The sequence below is a fragment of the Crotalus tigris genome, unplaced genomic scaffold (assembly GCF_016545835.1).
Source record: "Crotalus tigris isolate CLP2741 ecotype Arizona unplaced genomic scaffold, ASM1654583v1 scf7180000018831.1652172, whole genome shotgun sequence".
Lineage (NCBI taxonomy): Eukaryota > Metazoa > Chordata > Lepidosauria > Squamata > Viperidae > Crotalus > Crotalus tigris.
In genome coordinates, this window is record NW_024097221.1 from 1,356,883 (window position 1) to 1,381,551 (window position 24,669).

The window sequence follows — 24,669 nt, forward strand, 5'->3', positions numbered from 1 at the left end:
GTTGGGATTTGGGAGTGATTTGAGCAGCTATATACAGAAAATAATAAAAAGAATCTGGAAGAAGACACAAGCTACTTTGGTATTCCTGTCAACTCTCCCCCCCCCCCCCCAGCAACATGGATCATCAAAAGTCAAGTTGAGCTTGAAGGACACTCTATTTCATTCTACTGGAAAAACAACACAAAGCTATTTTTGAGAATCTGAAAATCACCCAGTCTGCCCAACCAGACCAAGTCAATTTTGAATTGATCAAGGAAGCATTTATTCATACTGCACTACTGCATGATTTTAGATTTGTATTATCATCCCTTCAGTTATACTAAAATCTTATGTCTGATAGTTCATCCAGTGAAGCATTTTAAAAGAAAAAGAGTAAAAGATAATTTGTATGACAGTTTTCTGTCCCAAATTAGGCTGATTAATTTCTCCCTGCATGGCTTTTGAACAAATGTTTTGTCTTTCTAAATTGCACTCAGAATTTGGCAGTTGGATGGATCTGGAGTACATAAATTTGGAAGGGAAAAAATTAAGGCGGTACCACCCAACAACTATTTAAAAATTAGAATATTTATGATTGACTTCCTTCAACAGTTCTTTTCATTTTCAAAAAATAAAGCATTTTTGATAAATACATACACTGGGATTATCATAATAAACATTGCAATTACATAGCAATTGAATAACCATTAGATCAAACAAAATATTAAATGCAGACCGCCCACAATTTTATCTGTGATACTGTTCTTATGAAAATAACAATTCTTACAAAAAAAGAGAGCAAGAAATAGTGAAGATTTCCAGTTGTGTGTGGGCTACAAGCAGAAAATATCCCATGTACATTCTCAGTGTGCCATCATTTGTAAAGCTTTTGAATTTTTAACTGCTGCTAATAGGAGTTATCAAAACAAGTTTTGTTTAGAATTAAACATTTTATATACATTCTTTACAAACTGCAATGAACCAAAAATGCATGATTACAATATAAGAATTTACATTTGCTCACAAACATATTTAATAAAATAGCACACTTATTCTAGATCATGCACTGGATGTGTTTTCCACTGCTATTTCAAAAGCAACATACTAAAACCATGCTATATCATTTTGCAAAAAGAGCAGTTTTTTTTAAAAAAAATTAGGCTGTCTAGTTGATTGTCTACTACAAATTCAATTTAGATATTAACCATGTAGTTTTATATTGGTATTCTAGAAACTAGATCCTATAGGTGTCATTAAGCTGGCACATTCTGCATTTGGTTGTCAAAATAAATGCAATAATAAAGTAGCTCCAAGAACAAATGACAAAAATATATGTGGGAAGATCAAGTTAATTAAGACCAGCTACAATTTTTTTTGTGTGCAAGAGGGTGGAATCCAACTGTACCTATAATTTGGTAGTTTATAGAATCCCCCAAAAGCAACACAAAGCTCTTACACTAAGCATGTCTACTAGCTGATTGACTTTTGTGTCTCCTCATCTTCAGACTTTTTATTGTGATATAAGTTCAGTCTCCCAGCCTTTTCCTTCTTGAAATGGGAACTTATTCAAGTTCAAAAGGAAATCCTCTTATAATGAAAACGAACACTTTATGTTCATTTTGTTCTTGATCTTTGGAAATGAACAGTGAATACTTTTAAAAAAAATTTTTTTCACAAAAAACACTTTTTAACTTTGAACCTTAGAACCTTACTTTGTAGATAATTAGCCTTTTTGCTCGCTCATTACAATGTTCATTGACATAAACTCCTTGAAAGTATGGATTCACTTGGGTTGTAGAAGTTTGGGAGAGTCCAAGAATTATACAGCATAGGTTTGGCCTATCATTTTTTTAAGCAAACAGATAAACAATGACCACTACAGGGAGTTCAGTAAAGTCAGAATGGTAACCTTGATCATGCTATCAAAGCTCTGTCTTTTTTACATGGTAACACTTGTAAAAAAAAAAAAAGGAGAGAGGTTCAATTGGAGGTTGCCATCCTGACCTTTATTTTAATGCAAATTTTTAATTTTATTTCCAAAATTACAGTGTAATAAAGTCTTGACTTTTTGTGATGCACGCATCCTACTGGTGGATAATGCTGGAGCAATATCAACCTGATTGTCAAGTCTATCCTAGCTTTATCAACCGGGGAAGAAAGAGAGAAATTAATAGGAAAAAAGAAACATTGCAGAAACCAGACTGAAATGCCTAGAATGGAGGGGAAAAATGTGAATAGAATCCTTGGGTTCATTAGAACAGTGAACAAGCTTTACTGTTGGTCTTACTGACTTAGTTTGGTGACATGTCATGTGGGATCTGTCAGATGTTTTGATCTATAATTCCTAGAGACTTCATCCAGAATGGCCGATAGTAAGGGAACTGTAATTCTAACAGGCATTGGATTTGATTCCCCATGTCTAGCTGGCAAGATTCTGTTCTAAGCATAAGAAAACTGAATTTAAACAACAGCATTGCTTTTATTATTAATGTTCAAAAAAGTTGCATATTCTAAAGCCTTCTGTTTTTGTTAGGATTCACAATAGTTATGATATAAAATAATAAAACTGAGTTATAAAAGAGGACACTAGAGATCTGTGAAGTTTGCAGAGGACCTCCTAATTTAAAGATGACCCATAATATGCCCAATTATTCCTATCAAACTTCATCTGAGGTAGAATATATTAATGCACAATACATATACATTGCTTTAAAAATAATTATGACATTTCTTCAATGCCTCTAATGTCAATATCCAACTTTTAAGTTAAGTAAATCTACTTAGAAGTATGTCCCACTATTCATTAGGACTTGCTAAGAGTTCATAGAGTCACTTTGTTATTTTAGAAGACTACAGGATAAAGTTTAATGATTTCCAACAAAATAATAGTTTATGACGTCTCTGATAAAGCACAAGATTTTGTTTTCAGAAAGGTATGTGAAATGTAAATTATTTAAATTATGGTCTATGTATACACAGGCAGTTAACTCTCACATTATATGTAGTTTTATTTATTTCAATTATTTATGTTCTATCTGTGGCAGGCTTGATATATTTCACTCCATCAAGCATCGATACCTTTTTTCTTTTTTTTTCTTTCTTTCATCATCTATCTTTTATCAGATAGATAGGTGATAGATGAAAGAAAGAAAATCTATCTATCTCTAACTATCCATCGACAGACAGACAAACAGACAGACCAATCCAGCCAGCCAATATTATATAAACAAATAAAAAAAGTGTGCGCTAAAGAATATATAGTGTGAAGGCAGTACCATTAATTAAAAATATTAATAATAAAGATGGTTAAAGTTACACTGTTACAATTTTGTAGAAATCTAGTAATTCATAAATTAACCTTATTCCCAGGCAGAGAATTAACAGTCCTAAGGAGCCAACTTAAAACATTTATTCAACCATGTTCTTGATGTAGAAACTTGTATTGAGGGAGGGAGTGTAAATCATAGCTAAAGTCTTTTTATGTTTTACAGATTGCAAAAGTGGCATTATGAACACAGAACACAGTTCATTTCTTCCTGAAGAAAAAAATAAAACATTTCTTCACAAATTCTGAAGCAGGAATATTTGTTTCGATTCCTTTCGCATATATAAAAGGTGAATAGCAGCAGCAAATTCTTGTCCAGCTGGAATCAGAACCAGTCTTTCTCAAGTCTCTTTGGACTCAAGGGTAACCTTCATACACCACAAAATAACTTTTTTATTTATGCTGTAACAGATATTGTTGTGACTACCAGCATAACCGTCCCAAAGAATGTTGCTGCAGGCAAGATGAAACTGTTTTTGAATGCAAGAGGACAGGCAGTGGAGAACTTGTAGGCCTTCCAGTGCTGGTGAATCAGATCCAGGTCCCATTTTCATTGGATATATTAGCTGAGACTTTTGGGAGTTCCAATTTAACTACATCTAGAAGACCACATATCCACATTCAGGTTGATACGATAGAGAAAAATGATTATACTACGTTACCTATTGGAATGCGATGGTAGACATGGACTATCTTTTATCAGTTGGGAAGCAGATCTTTTCATTTACATTTGAGTGCTTTTTAATATTATTTAAACACATCTTTTTTTAAAAAACACACACTATTTTCCATTCAAACAATAGGAAATTGCACCTCTGTTTCTTGGGCTCTGCTGCTGAGTATTAGAGGTACTACTTCTAAGGTAAAAAATATTACAAAAACTCATACAGACCACATGGCAATCAGTTGCCTACCCATGGGTGAATATAAAGATGATATCAAGAAAATGTTATTCAAGATTCCATCAAACTCAAAATGGAAGTATTATAATGCTGAGATTTAGTTTTAAGTACTAATAACAAACTCTTATTGGCTTTCAGAGCAAATCTGCATGAGTTTACTGGAAAGATTGAAACCATGTATGGGTGTTTATGCCATGTAGGTTATATGGAAGATAAAAAGTGCAAAGGCAGTACATTTCCTGATCCAGACTGTCTATTAATGGTTATTTTATCCAGTTATTCAGAATATATGACCATCTTGATCTAGAAAAGCCGACAGAGAACCTCCATCTATTGGAGTTGACCTTCACATTGTTTACTGGATAATGAGTCCAAAGTTATGGGTATCTCATGAGTTGCATTCTTGCCATCCATGTGCATTTTTTCCAAACTTATACACTAATCTCCTGTCAACTCGTTCCAAAATTCCAGTTTTATAATAATACCTGCAACAATAACAGTGAAATGGGAATTAGAAGCACCTGAACACTACATCTGAATGACAGCATGAAACATTTGGTTTTGACAAAGCAGGGCCTTCTGCTCACGTAGGCAAAAGTCATAGTTAATTGTCTCAGAACTGAAACTTTCCCAGATATTTGGGAATCCAGTACCCTTTGACCATATTTTATTTTTATAATGTTTTCTTTTTATTTTTCAGAGTAAAGTTGTCAGGTTATTGTCAAGCAAAATGGAAATGTAGAGGTATTAAACGTTACATGTATGGGTTAGGCTGGCAAGCACTCTAGTGATGAATGTGTAATTTTTTACTCATTTTCTCCTTCAAGAACGTATCAAGCTTCAGCATTATCCCAACCTTATTCCTGCTCAAGTTTGATCATCTTTGGAATGAGTTAACCTATATCAAATTTGACAAAAAAATTTACTTTTAAAATGTGCATTCTACCTCTCAAAACTAAGTTTTCCCAAATCAGCTCATAGTATCTGAAAATGAAATGTAGGAATATTAAATTGTTGTATTTGTTTTACACCAAAAACCAAAACAAAATTAAACCCAAAAAAACCCCAATAAAATTGATGCCCACTCTTCCATGTTAAGCAGAGCTTTTCAGAGTTGGATAGCTAGTATTGAAGGCCTATCCCTTAATAACCACTTTGCTTGGAGGCTTTCAGTGAAGATGATCAATCTGGAAAAGTGTTTTCAATTTACAAATAAGGGAACTGAATCCCCTAAGTATATATGAGCCTCCTGGGTTAGTAGGAGTCGTAGAATTTCCACTTCCTTGTGGAAAAAGCAGCCATTTTGAAATTTATTTTTTAAACCAGTGGTTCTCAACCTTTCTAATGCCGTGACCCCATAATACAGTTCCCCACGTTGTGGTGACCCCCAACCACTTATACATCACCGGGTGCCAGGAGCGTGGCCAAAGAAAAGGGGGGAAAATGGCAGACAGCCTTGTTTGGCGACCCCCGTTAAATGGTCGTTTGACCCCAAATGGGGTCCCGACCCACAGGTTGAGAACCACTGTTTTAAACGGACAATAAGCTGTGCCTTTCACTTCTTAAATCTATTTGATTATTATCTTTACTAAACTAAAAAAGGCTGTTTTCTCTCTTCTCACAGTCTGTTCCTCCTTTCTGAAGATCTGTGCCATTGTTGAACAATGAGGAGGAGGATGGCCAGAGGTGGCCTGAAATAAGGAATTGTGAATTCCTTTTTTATTTATTTTGATGGAGAAATGTAAGGATTTAAAACGTTGCTGTTTTATTTGGGCATTTTCATGATTTTTCCGCCTTTATCTGAAGTTGTGGGTTATAATTTTCACTTTTGGGTTGTTTGTTGTAGGAGGCTTTTGGATTTTAATGGATTTGGACTGTGATAAATGAGAATATTTGTAGCTCAGATTGAAATGAGGGGTCCTTGATGCTCTCTCACTTGGTTGTTTTCTTACAGACATTATATTACCCAAACTAGGTAACATCATCACTAGCATTGATGATATTACCTACTACCAAGGATTCTGATTGGCCAGGAGATACCAGCTGATCTATAAAAAGCTTTTTTAAAAAAAGATTTATTCTTTGACCACAAGAGGGAGCTAAAATACCGAAGATGATGAAGCAACATAGAAGGTACCTAAATCAGACAGGGATTGCAAAAATTATTTTGGAAGAGTATTTAAACAAAACAATTCAACTACAGGTATCCTCGGCTTACAACAGTTCATTTAGTGACCATTCAAAGTTACAATGGCATGAAAAATGTGACTTATCACCATTTTTCACAGTTACAACCTTTGCAGCATCCCCATGACCATGTGATCAAAATTCAGATGCTTGGCAACTGGTTCACATTTATGACCATTGCTATGTCCTACGGTCATGAGATTACCTATTGCAATCTTCTGACAAGCAAAGTCAATGGGGAAGCCAGATTCACTTAACAACCAGGTTACTAACTTATCAATTGCAGTGATTCACTTAACAACTATGGCCAGACAGGTTGTAAAATGGGGCAAAACTCACTTAACAAATGTCTCACTTAACAACCAAAATTTTGGGCTCAATTGTGGCTATAACTCAAGGACTACCTGTAAATGCCAAAGATGTCACATGAGGACCAAGATGAACAAATTACTCAAATAATTAGAAGAAAGAGGAGTAATCCAGAGTTGCAACCATGTGCAGAAAGTTATCAAGCTACTGAGGCTACTGTGTGCATATTTGACAATATATAGCTGCAGTTTTGGAATATAAATCTGTCACTAACCGTGCTCCTATGAAAATGGTTTAATTATAAGTCCTCCAGTGCAATTGAAAGAAGAAGAGGAAAGTAAAGTGCAAGTAAATCTACAATCCTCAGGAAAATAAGTTTTCACTTCGAAATTTAAATGGGAATTGACAATGTTAATACATGTATTTTAAAAGTCATATTGGAGAATCTCTTTAGAAAAAGAGAAGTTTATATATTTCCTGATAATTAGAACAATTAATCAGTGGAACACTGTAAGTTTTTAAAGACGAGATTGGACAACCATTTGTCTGAAATGGTTTCCGGCCTGAGCAGAAGGTTGGACTAGATAACCTCCAAGATCCCTTCCGACTCTGTTATTCTATTCTATTTAATTGATATTCTGAAAAAGAAAAAAATATTTTATTTTATGAGACAAGCTGGAGGGAGTGACTTAAAGATTTTAATTGATTAAATTAATTGATTTTATTTATAAAGTTGAATGTTTTAAAAAAATGATTAGAGTTTTAAAATGAATATAAAAGAACTGTTAAGGTTAAAGAATTGAGAGAGTATAGTTACTTTTGTTAAAATAAATGATGATAGTTTAGAAATATTATATGTGTGAATAGAAATAACAGGTAGTGGTCGACTTACAACAGGTCATTTAGTGACCATTCAAAGTTACAATGGCATTGAAAAAAGTTACTTATGACTGTTTTTCACACTTACTACCATTGCAGCATCTCCATGATCACATGACCAAAATTCAGATGCTTGGCAACTGACTCATATTTATGACAGTTGCAGTGTCCAGGAACAATTGAGAAGTCAGATTCACTGACTTCTGTGGCAAGAACTGACAACTGTGGCAAGAAAGGTCGTAAAATGGGGCAAAACTCACTTAACAAGTATGTTGCTTAGCTACAGAAATGTTGGGCTCAATTGTGGTTGTAAGTTGAAGACTAACTTTATATACCACTTCCCACAACTGGAGAAAAAAAAAGAAAAAAAATGGATTTGGTTAAAATAGCAATGTAAACTGTTTTAAACAAAGAAGTTTTATTTGGTCTTGTATCTATCTTGAAGTAGAAAAAGAACCTAAACCAGAATTTAGTTTGACAATTTAATAATTTTATAGTTATAGAACTGGCTTATAATAATTATTGGTAAAGTAAAAAGTTGAGGTTGTAATTGAATTAGTATTTTACTGTGTTGGAAAGAGTTGGAAGTCAACACTTTTTCTTCTTCTTTTTCCTCACGCATTTCCCCTCCTTTTAATCTTTATGTTCATTATATTTTATACTATAATAAACCTTAATAAAACTTTAAAAAACACTCAGCCTAGGAGGACACTAAGAACAGAGCCTCTGAAGATGATTTTTAAGGTACAGTAAGAGCAGTTCTTTAGATATGGTGAAAGCTCCTTATAGGCTAATTTAAGCATCTGAGGGAGATGGGCAGTTAGGAACTATGAAATATAAACAAACAAACAAATAAGGCACTTGAATTGGGTCTGGAAATGACAAAAACCAAAGAAGATTGAATAAACCTGTTATAACATATGCAAAATGCCCAGCTCCTTCCAGCATTAGATATATCTTCTTAAAGTATTAACTTACCGGAGTGCTCTGCTTAGCTTTTCGTAAGTCATTCTGTCATTTTTTTTCCTTTGTCCCCACATCTTTGCCAGAGCATCAGATTTGATAACGCGAAAGATGCCTTGGTCTCTGTCTTCCCATTCAAGGATACCAGAATTCTCTTCAGGGGACAGAAGAAGATCTCGTACAAATTCCCACAAGTGAGAACTCTGCAGACCTTCAAGAATGAAAGTGAATAGAGGTAAGAAAAGCTTTTCTGTGACAAATTATCAGAGGTTAGAAAATGCTATCTGGATTGTAAAACAATGATGTACCCAAGATGAAAGTAATGCTAGTAAAGCAGTCCAGCATAGGCTTCCCCCAATGACTATGCATAGTTAGGAAAAAGAACCAATCAGGTAACACTGAGACCAAATTCCTTTGCTTTATAATATAGGAAACTATCAAGCATCCATGGGCAATCCAGCTTTCATCACTATGTCCAATGATAAGTAGAGCCAGGGTAATCAATCATGTGCCATTTTCTAAATCCTGTCAGATCCCACTGGATGGATTTCATTATTTTAGTTATTTTCCTGCCATTCCAAATGTAAATAATCAGAAGAATTAATGTGCAACCTCCTGATTGGCAAAACTGAAAGGACCAACCTCTATATATCTAAAAAGAAAGAGGGCTTAGACATAATAATCGACTTTCTCTTGAAAATAAGGTCTCTTGTTCTGGAAGATATCTTTTGTGATAGATTGATATAATGCAGTTTCTGTAGATGAGCACCCCATCCCATAATTCTTGTTTCAGAAAATTTAATTCCATCCCTTTCCAAAATTGAGCATGATCATCTTTTCAGTATGATGTTTTGTGAAAATCTTCTTGTCTCCTGAGGCTCTTTTCCATCCCAAGCTTGCCTGCCTGCATCCTTCCTTCCTTCCTTCCTTCCTTCCTTCCTTCCTTCCTTCCTTCCTTCCTTCCTTCCTTCCTTCCTTCTTTCCTTCCTCACTCATTGGATTTCACTTCTTGTTTCTCAAAAGCTCTATTTTATTTATTTTTTATTTATTTATATTTCATATTTCTAAACCACCTATCTGCCTCAGATTTTGACTATATATTTGACTAATTATACTCCCATATATTTCATTTCCCCTAGGGTTCAGACAACTTGGGTATCTCTTCAATAAGAATTCTGTATGTCATCCAATATGCTATTAGAAAATAAACAATTTAAGATAGTAGATGAACGATGAGTGTATTTGAATAATCTTTGCTGAGATCACATAGGCTGGGGTAGCAGGAAGTTAAGGATGATGTGGTAATCTAAGGAGCAGATACTGTCTGACCTCTTTTTACTTTCCAAACTTGCTTAAAGGTCTGATCAGAAATGCAGAGTCATCACCTGAGGATATAATGAGGTGAGGAATATACCGACCTTAGCCAAGTTTGAGGCTAAATTGCAAAATTAACTTTAAAAATAGCGCATTGGACGAGCAGCATAATCCACAAAGCTCACAGCAGCATATATTATTGACGATCTTCCTGACCTTTGCCCATTTATCTTTTTAATCTGGTGGAGCAGATTAGGCCAAAAATTGAGCCCTGTTCAGGGATTTGTGAAGAACTCAGAATAGGAGAAGAATGGAGCTGTGGACACAGCCCTGCTCTCATTTCTTTGAGCTTCCACATGTTTACATGGGAAGTCTGAAAGACAGCTGTAGATTCATTGGCTTGGACATGAGCACATTTGGAATACCGAATGATCCAGGATCCAAATAAAGCAAGGACCTAGGATCTTGTATCCGTGTTAAAGAAATCAGAAGGGACTATTTTTATTAACAACTAAGTTGGCCTACATATGACATATGCCATGAGAGTCATAAGCATAAATGCTGCTAAGAAATAATGATATGCAGTCTGAAATGATAATCTATGTTTTTTTTCATTTCTCAGAGTTCTGTTGCTAAGGATTTGGGATGGTCTATCTTAGCAATGACTTGAGAGATCAAGAAACAACACCTAAATCTCAGAGCCTATTATCACATGTGATGTCTATTGACCCATGACCCCCCCCCCCCGATATTGACTTCAACTCCCAGAATGACCAAGCTATTGCAGAAAAAAAAAGGGAACTGAAGCTTGTATTTCTGAAGGGTGCCCAGGTTCAGAAACTACCCTAGGTATATCACAACAGACTAACATTTTTAAAGCAGGATTTCTTGGTAATAGCTTTTTTCCATATTCAGCTGTAGTCATAGTTAAAGTTTCACATCTCTTACACAATTGTTACATATAAAAAAATAATTAGAAAAGAGTGATTCTTCATTTATAATTTAGGCTGTCAATGTTCATAATGCCTGCTTTTCATATTTCTTCTCCAGTAACAAGCCAGTCAATGACATGTTCAGAGTTTTTATTTCTGCCTTTCTTCCGGAAAGAGATGCTTATATCGACTAACAGAATTCTTATTTACAGTTATATGTGTCTGGCAGAGTCGTAAGATATATAAAGAGATATTTATATATTGGTTAGCCTATAAACTGACTATAAATTCATGTATCTATAATGTATATAAATTCAGGTATATAATGTAAATAAAGAAACTATTTTTAAAAGTAAAAGTATATAGCTGCATATTTGGTTTCATTTTTGTAAATATGAATATATGTGTGTATATTAATAATTCTCTGATACTTATATATAAGATTTTTAGATGTCAGAAATATACCTACTTGTTCTATTGTGACCTTGAAACTCTTGACTCTTGAGGCCACCTGTTCTCAAACATGCCTTATCATTATCTGGAAGATATTTTTTTTAAAAAAATAAATGTAAATAATTTTGAATGAATTTCAGTGATATTTAAACAAGTCTTCATGTTCTCTGAATAAAACTCTATGGAACACTAAACCAGTGTGGGTCTGAGGCTTTTCTTAGAATTAAAAACCCCAACTTGATCATAAAAGAGAATGATTAACCCCAAATTGGATAATTAGCTGAAATGGCATCAATGACCACTGAAAGTCCTGGAAAGATCATCATTGGTCAAGTGTGAATGATCTAAAAGATGGTTACCAGAAAACACAGTGTGCCCTGATACCATCTCTAGGTAAATAGTACTTCATATTATAACATTGCTCTAGAATGATAGTCATGGAGCATAACTGTCTGAGAGAAAAACTATAATCAAGGAGCATAACAAATAGAGGCAAAGGCGCTCGCTGGACGAAGGCAAAATTGGCTGGTTAATCAGTGATTTTATTGTTACTCACTTCCCAGGCTAAGTTAAACAGCCTTGATTTCCTTGCATTTCTTGGTCTTGCAGCATGCACATAGCTAACTGGTTGGTAAAGATACACATCTGACCTCTGGGAGACTTACACAACCTGAAACTATCAAAATGGACTTATAATTACGCTGAGTTTAGGGTTGAGTCAGACTTGCATATTACCAAATCCATGCAAATCACGTGAAAAAATTGTCCCATTTACTTACTGAATATCATTTCCTGCTGAAAATGAATGACAAAGAGAGCAACAAAATAAATAAACCTTCAAAAAGCAATAAAAAACTTAAATGTGTTATCAATCGCTCCCCAAGGAATCTCCCCAAGGAATATATTTCCCATCAGCCCACTGATATATCTTAACACTGATATATCTGCTTCAATTTCACCAGGAAATATTTCCATAGCTTCTGAGGTGGGGTTATAAACTTCTTGCTTTTGATATCAAATGTCTTACACCAGGGGTCTCCAATCTTGGCAACTTTAAGACTTGTGGACTTCAACACCCAAAATTCCCCAGCCAGCCATGCTGGCTGCGGCATTCTAGGAGTTGAAGTCCACAAGCCTTAAAGTTGCCAAGATTGGAGACCCCTGTCTTACACAATTGATGGCAGCTGAATTAGGGCATTGATGTAGAAAAAAGGTAAATGGGAACTGGTTGCACATTTAAAAAAATGAAACAGCAGGTATTAGAAAGGGGAAGGGGACAATTATTCAGATGGCAGCTAACAGAAGCAAAAAGAAGCAACACTTAAAATTTACACTGGAATTTTTTCTTCCAATGCAACTTCCATGTCTGGAGGAACAATTTTCATCAGGTGGGACTAAAGGTTAAATTCCCACTTGAACAACGATAATCTGCTTTTATTAACAGTTAATTTGCAATTTATAAATGCTAAGATGTATTCAAAATAGTACCTATATTTGGACAACAGGCTTTAATGTAAACCATGTAAAAGTTTCAGCCATAAAACACATAAAGTTAGTCCTCAACTAAGGACCACAATTAAGCCCAAAATTTATGTTGCTAAGTGAAACATTTGTTAAGTGAGTTTTGACCCATTTTACGACTTGCCACAGTTGTTAAGTGAATTACTGCATGTGTTAAGTTAGTAAGATAGTTGTTAAGTGAATCTGGCTTCTCCATTGACTTTGCTTGTCAGAAGGTTACAAAAGATGATCACATGAACCCGGGACACTGAAACCGTCATAAATATGAGTCAGTGGCCAAGTGTTTGAATTTTGATCATGTGACCATGGGGATGCTGCAATGGTCGTAAGTGTGAAAAACAGTCATAAGTCAAGTTTTTCATTGCTGTTGTAGCTTTGAACAGTCACTGAATGAACTGTTGTAGGTTGAGGACTACTTGTATTACAGTAGTCTAATGTGGAAAATATGATTAGAATCATAAAGTCCAAGGAGGATAAATCCTTGAATAGAAGATTTAATTGTCAGAAAAATGTTATTTTTACTACACTGTCTGATCATTGAAAAGCAAGGCAGCATCTAATATAAGAATAATACTGTGAACTTGGGCTGATAGACAGCATGCTGTCTATTAATCATTAGAAAACTCAATAACGTGTTTTCTGATTTCAACTGTCTGTTTATCTTAGGTCTATTTGATCACAGCTTCCAAACATTGCCTAAATTCTAACCTGTCAAGCTTAGATCTTTAATTTATGAGATATAGATCTAAATTCTTTGGCACTGTTACAGCACTCCTCTCCAAAGCTCCAGTTGTAGATATTTAATGTAGATATTAAAAAGCTTTGGCGAAAATTCTATGCCTACCTGACACTATGCACAAACTTTGCACCCTATCAAGGAAAAATATATTTATCTGAGGATACCTGTCAATATTCTATTTAATTTTTCAGTTGGTAGGGGGAATGGCACAGTCAGAAGTGCATTAATTCAATCCGGTGATCGTGGAAATGTTTCCCATTTTAGTTTCCTTGTAGAAGTCTCCTACAAAATCATTTCCAAGCCAAACTGAAAATGATGAAGGAGGAACCTAGCATCTAATCATACTTGATGTTGCTCTGCTATCAGTTGGTCTAAAACAAAAACCCCATGCTCTGAACAAAAGCTCAAAGGTTAGATGATTGATGGGAGGCTAGATCTTATTTAGAGATTATTTATTATTTTTTTATATAAAGAGCTTTGGGGCTCTACATTCTGCAATGATTTTGAAGAGGAATTTTGCTCTAAGAATGCAGAAGATGGGTCATGATCCAATAATTATTTCCTCTGAAAGAAACAAGGAAACATGGCATTAATTGTGACCGTGGGTGTCTGTGAGGCAAATTTTGATATGTGCGCCATGACATTTCCACATAAAACTGTAACTTATACAGTCATAGCCTTTGCATCATTGGGAGTAGGTTGCTCTCACTGTTCTTGTGCAGCCAGAAAAAGGACAGTAAACTACTAATGCTACTACTGAGAGAACTTCTAACCCCAGCTGAAATATTTCATTTATTATAACAATTTTATTACAAACTTTTGAAGTTTCCCTTACAGTCTTTTTCAGATGACTTTGTATCTTCATTGTCCTGAAAGAAGGAGATACCTATAAAAACAAATATAGATTACAGTGTTATTGTATATAATAAAAATGCCTTACTTAGAATTTCTGTACAATTGCAATTTTTTTAAAAAAATTTTTTTTATGTGAACGGATTGTTCTGCGCTGTGATTTAGCTTTTCAATTTCTTCTTAAAAATAGTGCAAAAGAGCCAACATTGAGACACACCTACAGATGCTCCATCTTATTATTTATTAAAATCACAGCTCTTGCTAGAGATGAGATCTAAGGCTCTGAAGAGCGACATGGTTTAAAGTCATGTGGGCTGAATGAATTACCTTCTCAGTCTGGATTAGTCCAAGGGCTATCCCTAGATGGGGTCAAAATAATCAATTTTAACTTTTTAAACACTCCCCTTCTGCCATGAACATTCCTGATTAGACCCATCAGTCAGAATTTACTGTTTTCTATATTTTTTCCTCATTTTAATCTTATTTTGCTTTTGGGTGCCTTTTGTGGTTTTCATTTCTCTTTGCCAGATCTTATCTCTTGGTCTAATTTTGCAAGGATTAATTTGATTTAATGAGTTTCTAAATTGTTTCAATCTTATCTGGTCTTTCTTTCTTTGGATATGTCTGCTATATTGTGATTTAGCGTCACATGACAGTCTCACTGGCTGCCATTTCAATACTTTGCACAAGGCTGAGTGTTATACCCAGAAAGAAATAGTAATATTCTGATTAAATCTTTGGCACACTGACCACGAATCTTGATGTTTTGGAGAATGAAGTAGAGGTATTCACCACAAATTCCAGCAGCATTTAAAAATTCTTCTTGGGTCATACAACAGAGCTGGTGACCATTTATGTTGAAGTGGGAAAAGGAAATGCAGTTAGCATCCAATTTGTATTGATCACAGCAAAACTGTAGCCACTCACAGACATTGTGTCTTGTCCAGTATTCTGGATGCATTGATGTCCAGGATGAATCACAAGCTGTCACAATATGATGAGAAAAAAATCCAGTAGTTAAAGTTTGAACAACTTAGTTGTTTACTTTAATGAAGAACTTCAGATCAACTTCTGAAGCCATAAATGTCCAGAAGGATGTGGGCAACTGAAAACAAACATGCATAACAATAAAATGTCATGATGCAAAGCTTACTCCTTAATATTTGCATTAACATTGCAATATCAGAATGAAAGAATAGAGCTTGCATGGTGACTTCACATTGCAGTTTTATCATTTTGCCATCATTGTAGTTAAGAATGGATGCTTACATCCAAAGGCACACTACCAAATATTATTTAATGTCAGTTCAAGCTAACAATGCTGTCTGTTGCATTATTGTATAATGTTAGTGACAATAGGCCACATTTATGAGATAGAAGGATGACTGATCCTAAACTAGGAATCTCTCTTTGGGTTGGTATGAAATGGAAGACGAAGATTGTACAAAAAGTTATGAAAAACAGAATGGAGGAAGTGCAACAAGATAGAAAGGAGCTAGCGCTGGCACAAAGAAATTTTATATATTTTCAGATTATTTTTTAGCACAACTTTTAATCTCTTATAGTAATGGATATTTCATTGCTTTAAAAATTATTTACTGAGTTGTTCAGCTAACTCATAAGGCAGCTCACAGAAACAAAAAAAAGGTAAACATGAAAAGTATTTGCATGAAATGTTGGGAGCAATCAAAACAATTGCCTTAATTATTGGATGTACAATTAAGGCAAGAGACTGTTTTCCATCACATTCTGCACATGAGCTTCTTTCAAAGCTCTGTCCAGATGACAACATTGCTCTTCTGCTTTCCTTCTTTCTCTGACTTCCATGTTTTGATCAAAACTTCTGTTGAAAGACTAAGTACATTCCTGCTTCTTATGTCATAAGCTATTTATCCAGTATCAGGGCTGGAGATAAAATAACAAACAAAATAATCTGTATTTGAATCTACCAGTGCAATGTTTATGCCCTTATGTAACAACATTTATTAACCCAGTTATATATACCTATAGAGACAAGAAAGTTTGTGTGTGTGTGTGTGTGTGTGTGTGTGTGTGTGTGTGTGTGAGAGAGAGAGAGAGAGAGAGAGAGAGAGAGACTTTTCATATTCTTTACCTTCTAAATTAATTTTGGAAGTCATTTGGAAGAAAACTCATAAGCTTTTTCATTTTTATTTTTTTTGCTGGTGGATTTTTAAGCTCATCTTCTCACAAAAATCTATACAAAAATATAGTAACGGGTTAATTACCTTATACAAACAGATTTTATTTTCACAATGGATTTTTTTCCCCTGCATTCCTTTACACTTTTCTTGGACATACCTTCAGTGTGTTATGAAAATTTCTTCTCTTGGGATTGAATGAGACTTTGAAGTTGGAATAGCTGGGATTTTTGGATAGTTTGTTTTGTTTTGTTTTGTTCAAAGGATAGTATATTGTTAGGCATGCAAAGCATAAATAAATGCTTCACAGACTTGTTTTCTGCCAAAATAATGTATTTATAGTTTGCTACTGAAATTCAGTGAAAGTTCTGTGAGTTGTAAAAGGGCTATAAAGGCTAATCATTTTTGAGTTACAAAGAAATAATGAGAATGAATCTTTTGCATTCTTTTTATCATTTGCATAGTGATTTAATATTTGAATCTAATGGAATATGTGCACATCCAAACTAAGATTTTCAACAGAATCTTCTGCATAGATATTATCAGCTGGATGATCGTATTTCTACTATTTATTAATTTTGAGGAATATTGGATGCTTCTGCTAAAACAGTGATGGTTCTTGTATTAGAAATTAGTCTGGGTCTTTCCTTTTTAAACTGCAATCAATAAAACTATGTTGTGGATCATCCTCCAGAGAACAATATTCACTATATTTAAATTTTAGAAATACTGTCTTGCATTTACTTATTACTATGATGCAAAATGACATGCTACAAAGCCTTGGGTTTTGGTACAATCTATGGATATTTTAATGACTTATAGGTAATCAGATTAATTTTTTTTACACAGATATCTTTTTCTTCCAAATAGCAGGAAATTAGGCAACTAAATACATTTCTTCCCATCTTTAGAAGAAATATTCAAGTCATAGAAATTGAAAAGCATATCCAAAAGAGTTCTTTATTCCTGAATTGGCCTAAAAACATTTTAGTACAATCTGAGATTCATAAATGGCAATGGAATTGTAAAAGTGACAGGTAAACAAAAAATGGTTAGGAAGCAAGAAACTCATTCTGTAAAGCATCTGGAAATACCTTTCTGAGACTATCACAAGGTGAAGGCTTTTATTTTATTACAATTTTCATTAATCGTTAAGTAAAACTATGAGATGTCTACCCACCTGTTTGATGATCAAAAAGTGAGTACTGTTCATCCACTATTCCAAATACGTCTGACCACGATGTCAAGGATTCACACGTTATTGTATTTGGCAGGAAGGTATTATGGCTAACGGAGTCCAGCATCATCCTAAAATATCATATGATTATTCATATCACTTGTTCACCTTTAATTATTTGCTTTAGTATCACACATAATGAATATCATAATAACAATAGTGACAGAAACAGAAACTCCCAAATATACTTTTTACACTTAAAAATTATATTGTGAGTAGCGTTGAGCAAAGAAGTCATGCATTGACCCATTCTTAGTAAGATTGGACTAGACATTTGTCAGCTCTTTTTGTTGCTTGGATCAACCTGCAGTGAAGTGTTGATGGCACTATAGAAACAATCCAAAATTTGATTGATGGCAACCAAAGAGGAAACTGTTTTCTCCTGGAGGTATTCTTCCTCAAGATGGCTACTTTCTCTGCTCTGATATTTCTCCAAATGGTTTCTGAAATGCTAAATTTGCTTTGTGGAGATTAATTTTTAATTAAAAACCTCAATTTAATAATCATAATTGTTACCTTCCAACTATCTGAAAGAATCTGAGTATCCTTACAAGGAGACTTTATCGAGTCCTGCTTAGCAAAAAATGCTCACCAATGAGGTAAATTATAATGCTATTCTCTGTAGAGTTGGCATTTTGTTGTAATTAAAGGATTAACAAATCTCTGTGTTCCAGAAATTAAGATGGCTTTAAAAATAAAAAAAACACCTTGTGCAGAAAGCAGGGTGAACCAAAATGAATCCATAAAATCTAGCTAATAACTCCTGGCTGAATAGGACAAAGGTGACACCATTTTCTTTCCTTTTTCACAAACTGTCTGTTGTTGCTAATGCTAATACTTACCATATGTTTTAAAGGTTTGCAGTCATCAGAATGGAATTTTCACTATCAAATTGTGTGTGACATATTTTATCATTATCTTCATCATCCTCATCAATTTAGTTACTGTTAGTAACACTGTGGTTAAATTATTTATTAAATCCCACCTTTATTATTTCTACAAATAACTGAAGGCAGTGAATATATTCAACTCACCTTCTTCCTCCTATTTTCCCCACAATAACAATCCCAAGAGAGAGGGAATCAAACCCAACTGGCTTTGATGACTAAGGCAGGACTAGAACTCATAGTTTCCCGCTTTCTAGCCTGGTACCTTAACCACTAAACCAAACTGCTTCTCAGTAAGTGTTTAAGTAAGTGTTTAATTAAGTGATCTGTAGAACTGAAGTGGTCTGAGTGATCAAACAGTCAATGATATTCTGATCTACTGAATTCTTAGGTTTAGTTGAATATATGGATAGTCCATAGTAATGAATCTAAAGCATCTCCAATGATAATTAGTCCTTTCTTTCCTGTGGCTGACCATAAGCTTGTATCCAATTTGTACTGAATAGCTGGGGAACATCCCAGACCAATTTGTGGAATTAACTGGCCACATTAGAGAACAATAGAACCATACAATTATAGATTTGGAAGGGACCCAAAGAGCATCTAGTCTCAACCTCTTTAATGGGCAGGAAAATGAGCTATCCATGAATGATATCTGTCCATTTTCTTCTAGAAAATCTCCAGAGAAGGAGAACCTCCATAGATGAATACCATCTACTCTATTGCATGAGTAGAAATCAACACATAAAACACAGGGCAGAAATTGCTTCTAATAAATTAAACAAATAAATTAAATGATACACACCTGTGTGTTATGTATGTGACTAAGATGAAGTTAAACCTGAATCTCTAATTATGTTTCTATTACATGTTAATAAAGAAGGTGGGGAGAAGAAAATTTAAAAACACATTAGCGATATAATTTTCATTTATAGATAATTTTTGGATAAATTGAAAAAGAAAATAGTTTTAATAAGAGCAGAAAACTTGTTGATACCCACATTTGTTTTGTTGGATCACAATCTTTCTCTACATCAAAATCAGATAATCATGGACTAGGTTTGACTAATGTAAAAATCTATTGATTTCAGTCAGTTTTCTTGCAAAGAAGAATAAACTTAGTACAAACTATTATTGTTTTCTTTTTAAAACACAAAAATGGAACAGCATCACAAAGTTTTTGTGACTGAAACTGTAATTTTTAAAAATAATACTAATTGACAATAACAATCTGTGTTATTATAATGAAATATCTTTATGCCTCACCCTTTCGTGTACATCATCAAAACCCTAATATTTTGTAAATAATACCTCAAATATGACCAAGAAAGATAATAGGTAACAAGACATTTGAATAAAAGAGAAGCAACTGTATATATATTTATGATATATAGTTACTCCCACTAAATTATTTCTGAACTGTTTTTGGTGCCAGAAGAAGAGGGAAAATTAAAATTAATGTGAGAAAGATGCACAACAAATTAATGATTCTTATCATGATCCACAATCAATCAAAACTGGAAATATTTGTAAGGCTAACCTAAGCAAAGGAATACAGATTTTCCCTCTTGACCCCCAATGCTTTCTAAAAAGATAATTGTTGAAAAAAGTTACCGTAATGATGACAACTATGTATTTAGTGTAAAAGGGATAAAACTGGTTCACTGTGAACTAAAGAAGCATATTTTCCTACAATTTGTTTTTGCCTTACACTTAGTATTTATTTAAATTCATTACTTGGAAAACTACTCTGAAAGAGGAAAGTGAATCAGATCAGAAGTGAAACCTATTACTTACATATATACAGAGTTAATGTATATGAAAAGAAGTCATATTCTCTGTAGCTATACCTATGTCTATATCTATCTAATGACTTTTTTTTCTTTTGTGAGAGTTCCTTTAGCAGAATTATAAAAACTAATTTGGAAAGAGTTATAAAAGAAATTAGAATTTTGAAAGAGGGATATAATAATTAATAGATTATTATATACTGGAAAAAATGACTATGTGGAATTAACAGATGTTAACTGTACTGCCATGTCTTGCTGATTTTAATAACTCAACCATATCTTTTAAATATAGCCCATTACATTTATCAGAAAAGATATGTATTTATATTTAATTATCAAATGATTATTTCTATTAACTTGGCTAATCAAATGTCTTCCAATTTAGTAGGTGGCAACATTTTTTGTAAGAAAAATTTAAAGATTTTTAAGTAAGATTTGTTTAATAGCAACAGCCACTAGAGGCCCCAAAAGTATCACATATATTATACAGCAATGTCCTATGCACACTAATCTGATAACTGTTATATTAGTTCTAAAAAGTGCCCATATGGATATATGTATTTCTAATTTCAGTTTTTTAAAATTTTACTAGGGTTATATATCACTCCAGTCATAAACAATTCTGAGCAGTATACATCTCAAATCTCCATAAACTGGGTTAAAAACAATCCAGTAAAAAGAAAACAAATCAATAGTATTACATAGCACGCCTATAGCTCCAGAAGCTTTTCTTCATATGACCAATTTTTTTAAAAAAAATATTACTAGAATCAATAATGGGAATAGAGGATTATTTTACAGTTTTGGCATTGATGACATTTTTTATCTTACTGATTTTTGAGAAGTACAAAGAACAAAAACCAATCCAGTAACAAACAGTTTTGGGAACCAATGTCAAGAGAATGTTTATAGTCTAAAGGTGCCCAAGGTTGTTTTGGTAGAAAAACCTCACTATATTCTGTGGAACATAATTGCCAGAAAGTGGACATTAATTACAATTCTCTGAACATTAGATTGAATGTCACACTCACATTTGCAGGCTGTGTTTTTTCCCAAGAGAGAGGGCAATACTACGGACTAATACAAAACCGTGCCAATTTACTTCCACAACATACTGTACATCATTCAGCATTGGGAGTAGGGGACTTTCCTTAAGAGCCTTTAGGAAGAAGTAAATTAAGCTTACGTGCAGCTGGGAGCACTTGTTTTCTTCTCAAGGAAAGGTTAGATCCGAAAGTAATCTTCAAAGCCAAGAGGTTTTCCGGCTCAGTGAGGTGTAAACTGCGAGAAGGGCCACCTGCAGTTCTCCGATATATGGAACACTTTCCAGACAGGTCTGTTTGGTTTTTCAGGTTTTTATACACACCCCCTTTGATGACAATGATAATACAGAGTGTGACACAGCTGAAAAGAGAAGAAGTTGCTCTTAAAATTGAGAAGAGTCCAGTTTTGAACACTCACCCATTTGCTAAACCCCCCCCCCAAAAAACCCACACCTCTTTCCTTCCCTGTGTAACTTGGATACAATGGGGGGGTGTTTTCAAATAGGCATAATCGCCTTTATCTGATACTTGTCTTGCGTTTTCCTAAAGAAAATGGAATTATTGAGTACACATAAAAGTAGATTTTATTTTTGGGGTATATTCTATAGATAAAAACCCTAGCAAGTTCTTCTAAACATGCAGGAATGATGGAAATGCATCTATGACTATGACCTGGAAGACATCATTGGGGTATTTGTAGAAGACTGTAGAACGTTCTCTGGTGTTCAGTTTTAAAAGTAGCAGGGGTGATATGAGCAGGATATGATATGCTTTATCTATTAGACTCAGGGAATAGCAAAATGTAAGTTGTAAAGCTAAACATTTCTATTTACACGTTTTTTTTTTAAGCTTGAGAGACCTTTACTTCTCAAAAGCAAAAGTAAGGGATGGTGTATGGATTATACTTTTATTGTCAAACTGATGTAGATTTTCAACAGCATAACACAAGTAACATTATAACTCTATTTATAACATAATGTTGATTTTGTACTCCTGGTTAACACTTACCAGATTGCTGATGAAACTGAATTGATGTTGTTACTCATTGAAATCTCCAACTTGCCTACAAATCAAAAACTTACAATAGTACTCAAAAGCTGAGGTTTATGTTTGTTGTCCTCCAAACCAATTAATTCATAAAGAGCACGATTAGTTGTCATGCAAAACAGAGATTCTTCAGAGTTTGCAGGAACCTTTCTAACTGCTGAATCACATATCCAAAATACCTCCTGATCCCTGAACTGATTCATCCAAAACACAAATCAGAGTACACCATATTAGTCATATTTACAGCCATCAAAAAGCAAGATCTTCAAACAGTGTTGTTATATGATTTTTTTTTTGTAAAAAACATCTATTTTTATTGTTGTTGGTTGCGAAGTCGTGTCCGACCCATCGTGATCCTATGGACAATGTTCCACCAGGTCTTCCTGTTCTCTACCATCTTCTGGAATCCATTTAAGTTCACTCCTACTGCTTCAGTGACTCCATCCAGCCACCTCATTCTCTGTCATCCCCTTCTTCTATTGCCCTCAATCTTTCCCAGCATTAGGCCCTTCTCCAGTGAGTCCTTCCTTCTCATTAATGGCCAAAGTATTTGAGTTTCAACTTCAGGATCTGGACTTCTAAAGAGCAGTCAGGGTTGATCTCTTCTAGGACTGACCAATTTGATCGCCTTGCAGTCCAGGGGACTCGCAGGAGTCTTCTCCAGCACCATAGTTCAAAGGCCTCAATTCTTTGTCGCTCAGTCTTTCTTATGGTCCAATTTTCACATCCATACATTGCAACTGGGAAAACCATGGCCTTGACTATACGCACTTTTGTTGGCAGGGTGATGTCTCTGCTTTTTAGAATGCTGTCTAGATTTGCCATAGCTTTCCTCCCCAGGAGCAAGCGTCTTTTAATTTCTTGGCTGCAGTCCCCATCTGCGGTGATCTTGGAGCCCAGGAAAATAAAATCTGTTACTACCTCCATTTCTTCCCCAAGTTTAAGAACTTGCCCCAGGAATTGAGAGGGCCAGATGCCATGATTTTGGTTTTCTTAATGTTGAGTTTCAAGCCAACTTTTGCATTCTCCTTCTTCACCCGCATCAAGACGCTCTTTAGTTCCTCTTCACTTTCTGCCATTAGAATGGTATCATCTGTATATCTTAGGTTGTTGATATTTCTCCCAGCAATCTTAATTCCAACTTTTGATCTATCTAACCCTGCCTTTTTCATGATGTGCACTGCATGTAAGTTAAATAGGCAGGGCGACAGTATACAGCCTTGCCGGACCCCTTTCCCAATTTTTAACCAATCAGTGGTTCCGTGTCCAGTTCTCACTGTTGCTTCTTGACCTGCATATAGGTTTCTCAAGAGACAAGATGGTTTGGTATTCCCATCTCTTTAAGAACTTGCCACAATTTGTTGTGATCCACAATCAAAGGCTTTAGCATAAATAATGAAGCAGAAGTAAATGTTTTTCTGGAACTCCCTAGCTTTCTCCATGATCCAGCATATGTTGGCAATTTGATCTCTAGTTTCTTTGCCTCTTCGAAATCCTGCATGTACTTCTGGTAGTTCTCGATCCACATACTGCTGGAGTCTAGCTTGTAAGATTTTAAGCATAGCTTTACTAGCATGTGAAATGAGTGCAATGGTGCGATAGTTTGAAAAATAATTGGATGAAGCCATTAGCTGCTTTACAATATGCTCCTGAATATTAGAAAGATATCTGCCTTAAACAAAAAAGCAAACAAACCAAACTTTAATAAATTGCTGAAATTAGCAGTATGATGAGGACTGAAAGAGGTCATGTGGTAGAGGATGTCACACAGGCAGGCTGGACATTGCCACCCATGATCCTCCCTATGCACAAGTGCAGAAGATCAATTAAGTTTAGCTACCTTCTCAGTTTTGCACTTCACATCAACAGTCATGATCAATATGAAACACTTTTCCTTCTTTGAAAACATGCTGGGTTTATAAATACTTTCTCAACCTAGAACAAAGGAGTGCTTTGGTTGGGCTTAAAAATACTTAGGGAAAGCCTTGCTAGACTATATTCTATATATTTCATTCTCTTGGTGGTCAATAAACAGGTTTGTAGGAAGCCATAAATAGGAAAGGAAGTCATCCTACCATTTGTATTCCCCAATATGTTTACTACTGGACTTAATGGGCATTAACTAAATATGAAAGGAACATAGAAAGAGCA

At 34.6% G+C, this 24,669-nt stretch overlaps 1 protein-coding gene across 4 annotated transcripts; it reads right to left on the reverse strand.

Moving 5' to 3' along the window:
- Positions 1-546: 546 nt before the first annotated feature.
- ELF5 (E74 like ETS transcription factor 5) lies at positions 547-21,768 on the reverse strand. 4 transcript variants are annotated; one of them, XM_039356864.1, is made up of 7 exons: positions 21,615-21,768; positions 17,695-17,822; positions 15,106-15,339; positions 14,339-14,389; positions 11,260-11,328; positions 8,560-8,755; positions 547-4,691 (listed from the first exon to the last, which is right to left on the reverse strand). In XM_039356864.1, exons 2-7 carry the CDS (start codon positions 17,819-17,821, stop codon positions 4,595-4,597), a joined length of 774 nt encoding a protein of 257 aa, XP_039212798.1. In that variant the 5' UTR covers position 17,822; positions 21,615-21,768; the 3' UTR covers positions 547-4,594. The 4 variants fall into 4 exon arrangements, with proteins under 4 accessions (XP_039212798.1, XP_039212799.1, XP_039212797.1 ...); XM_039356865.1 differs by lacking the exon at positions 21,615-21,768 and adding an exon at positions 21,460-21,598 and having other exon boundaries at positions 15,283-15,339; XM_039356863.1 differs by lacking the exon at positions 21,615-21,768 and adding an exon at positions 21,460-21,598 and having other exon boundaries at positions 15,148-15,339.
- Positions 21,769-24,669: the final 2,901 nt, after the last annotated feature.

Coding starts and splice junctions, on each gene's coding strand:
- ELF5 (XM_039356862.1), bottom strand. CDS start 21,560: ATGCTGAATGATGTACAGTATGTTGTGGAAGTAAATTGGCACGGTTTT. Junction 17,823..21,459: donor AAAAAACACAGCCTGCAAAT/GTGAGTGTGACA, acceptor ATGATATTTTAG/GATGATGCTGGACTCCGTTA. Junction 11,329..14,338: donor AAAGTCATCTGAAAAAGACT/GTAAGGGAAACT, acceptor AATATCTTCCAG/ATAATGATAAGGCATGTTTG.